The sequence below is a fragment of the Toxoplasma gondii genome, chromosome VIIb (assembly GCF_000006565.2).
Source record: "Toxoplasma gondii ME49 chromosome VIIb, whole genome shotgun sequence".
NCBI lineage: Eukaryota > Apicomplexa > Conoidasida > Eucoccidiorida > Sarcocystidae > Toxoplasma > Toxoplasma gondii.
In genome coordinates, this window is record NC_031475.1 from 2,808,715 (window position 1) to 2,810,921 (window position 2,207).

A 2,207-nucleotide genomic window follows, 5' to 3' on the forward strand; every position below is an offset into this window, starting at 1 on the left:
TCCTTGCGTTTGCAAGCGCTTTGAAGCCTCAATGCAATCAGCAGCCGCAATCGACCGACGGGCAGAACGACTCATCTACAGAGTAGCCCCGGCGACTGATCGTAGTCTGACACTAAGACAATACTGAGGAGCTCACGCAAACACCTTTAGAACTGCGACTCTACCAATCAGCGTACTGTCTTTGATTTTGGGATCCCTGTGTCCGAGCGGCCATCCAATCGTGTGTATTCGTTTGCCTTGTTGACGCCCGTTGCGAGCCTACACCACCACATCCGGAAACGCATTTTGATGTGCGGCAGTGATGATGAGTTGGTGAGTGGGCAGCTGCCAGTTAGACAGCAGCATGTGGGGGAGCTCGAAAAATTTGTACCGGTTACATCAGTATTAAGTCACTCTAGAATTGCCAGACCTTATTCTAACACCTCGTTTGAGGCTGATCATCTCGGAGCTTGACATATTGCCGTCTTGAGCCTGAGAAAGGAAGACTGTCGACACTGCTCTTCGGAAGCGGAAAGCCCCGCTAGTCGTGACACTGAAACACGTCATCACCGTCTCACTGATCCGCGCCAACAAACGCCTGCCGCAGTCCACGCATCTAACAAGATGCATATCGGCTGAACCCCAACCGGTTCTAGGCCAGGGGCTGGTGATCGGACGGCTCTGTGGGGAGCGTCTTCAAAATTGTTATTACGAACTAAGGGACCAGTGCTCCCTTAGATGAGGAGACTCAGAAAATTCCATTTCGACTGTAGACCAGCGAGATAATGGCAGCATCCGATTATTCGGGTATCGACATTTGTAGCTTACAATACATTCGTGGTGTCGGCATCTTCCCACACATTTTGTGTCTCTCGCACTGAAATACAGGTAGCGTCCCTGATATGGTTGGTTGACAGCACAGCCAAAGAAAGTGGCTCAAGATGGGGTGCAACATGCATCTGTGTTTGCTGTGTGTATTTGCTGTCGCCTGCTTTGTTACCGGCTCTGCCTCTGCATTAAACAGCATTGCACCAGATATCGGTAGGCATAAGAGCACGGCGGTTGCACTGAGTCCTCCGGGCGACAACAACACATGTACCAACGAGAAGCAGAAAATTAAAATAACGATTGCCGCTACACAGACAGACGCAACGTTCAAATGTGGTGGTACGGTCACTACACTACATCCGGCAGACTGTACCAGCTCCTCTAGTTGCCCACCGGAGGCGCTATCCAGCGAAGACCGCCCCGTAGTACCCAGAATTTGTGAAACCGAGAACTGTGACAAGCCCAGAATTTTAACTGACGTGTTTCCGGGAGCCACAAGGGTAGATGACTCAGACACGCAAGTTTATCAGTTGACTATCCCCAAGGGCAACCGGCCAAAGAAAGATGTGTGGTATCATTGCAAGAGTGAAGGGGGGGACAACATTTGCAAAGTGCAAATCAGTGTCGCCGCTGCTCTAGCCGACCCACCGGACGACCACCAGTGCTCTGATACGAAGCCGACTATTACAGTTGACGTTGGCGTTGAAGAAGAAGAAGCAACGTTCAAATGCGGTGACACACTAACCACGCTAGACCCGCAAGACTGCTCCGGCGACTCGTGCCAGGAAGAAGTTGCACACGACAACGATGAGCCAGTATCGATGATATATGAAGACGAGAGTTGCAGTACAGCTAAGCACTTAGACCAAGTATTCCCAGGCGCCACGCGTCACGACGATGCCACAAACCACGTTTACAAGCTGACGATTCCAAAGGAAGGAAGGACGACAAAGGCCGCTTGGTATCAGTGCAAAGGGTCAGAACGGAACAGTAACACCCTTTGCAAAATTAAAATCAACGTCACCGCCGCTCTGCCGACGCCGCCCACTCCAGAGGCGAAGAACAAATGCACCGCCGCCGTCGAGGAACTGAATCTCAGTGCGTCGCCTCAGTTGCCTCTCACATTCGTGTGCCCGCACGACCTTCCTCTAAAGCCTAGTGAAACGAGGGTGTACGACAACCGCGACGGTCAATGCACGAACGAAGTGGACCTCTCTAGTCTCGTAGATGCGACTCTCTCTGGCACAACTCAGGTGGATACGTTGGCACCGGGAGATACCACGTATACATTGACTGTGAGGAGGCTTCCGCCAGAGAGGGCACTGCTCTGCTATAGGTGCTCGGGTCGAAGTGCCTTTTCGGAGTCTTTCAGAAAGGCTAGAGGTCCTGTGGCGAAGGAA

The 2,207-nt window shown here is 52.0% G+C and overlaps 1 protein-coding gene across 1 annotated transcript; it reads left to right on the forward strand.

Moving 5' to 3' along the window:
- Nucleotides 1-920: 920 nt before the first annotated feature.
- Nucleotides 921-2,207, forward strand: SRS26B (SAG-related sequence SRS26B; the record flags this gene model as incomplete). The annotated part of the gene is made up of 1 exon (XM_018781211.1): nucleotides 921-2,207. A coding segment is annotated over one exon (1,287 nt), but the record flags the coding sequence as incomplete, so codon positions are not given.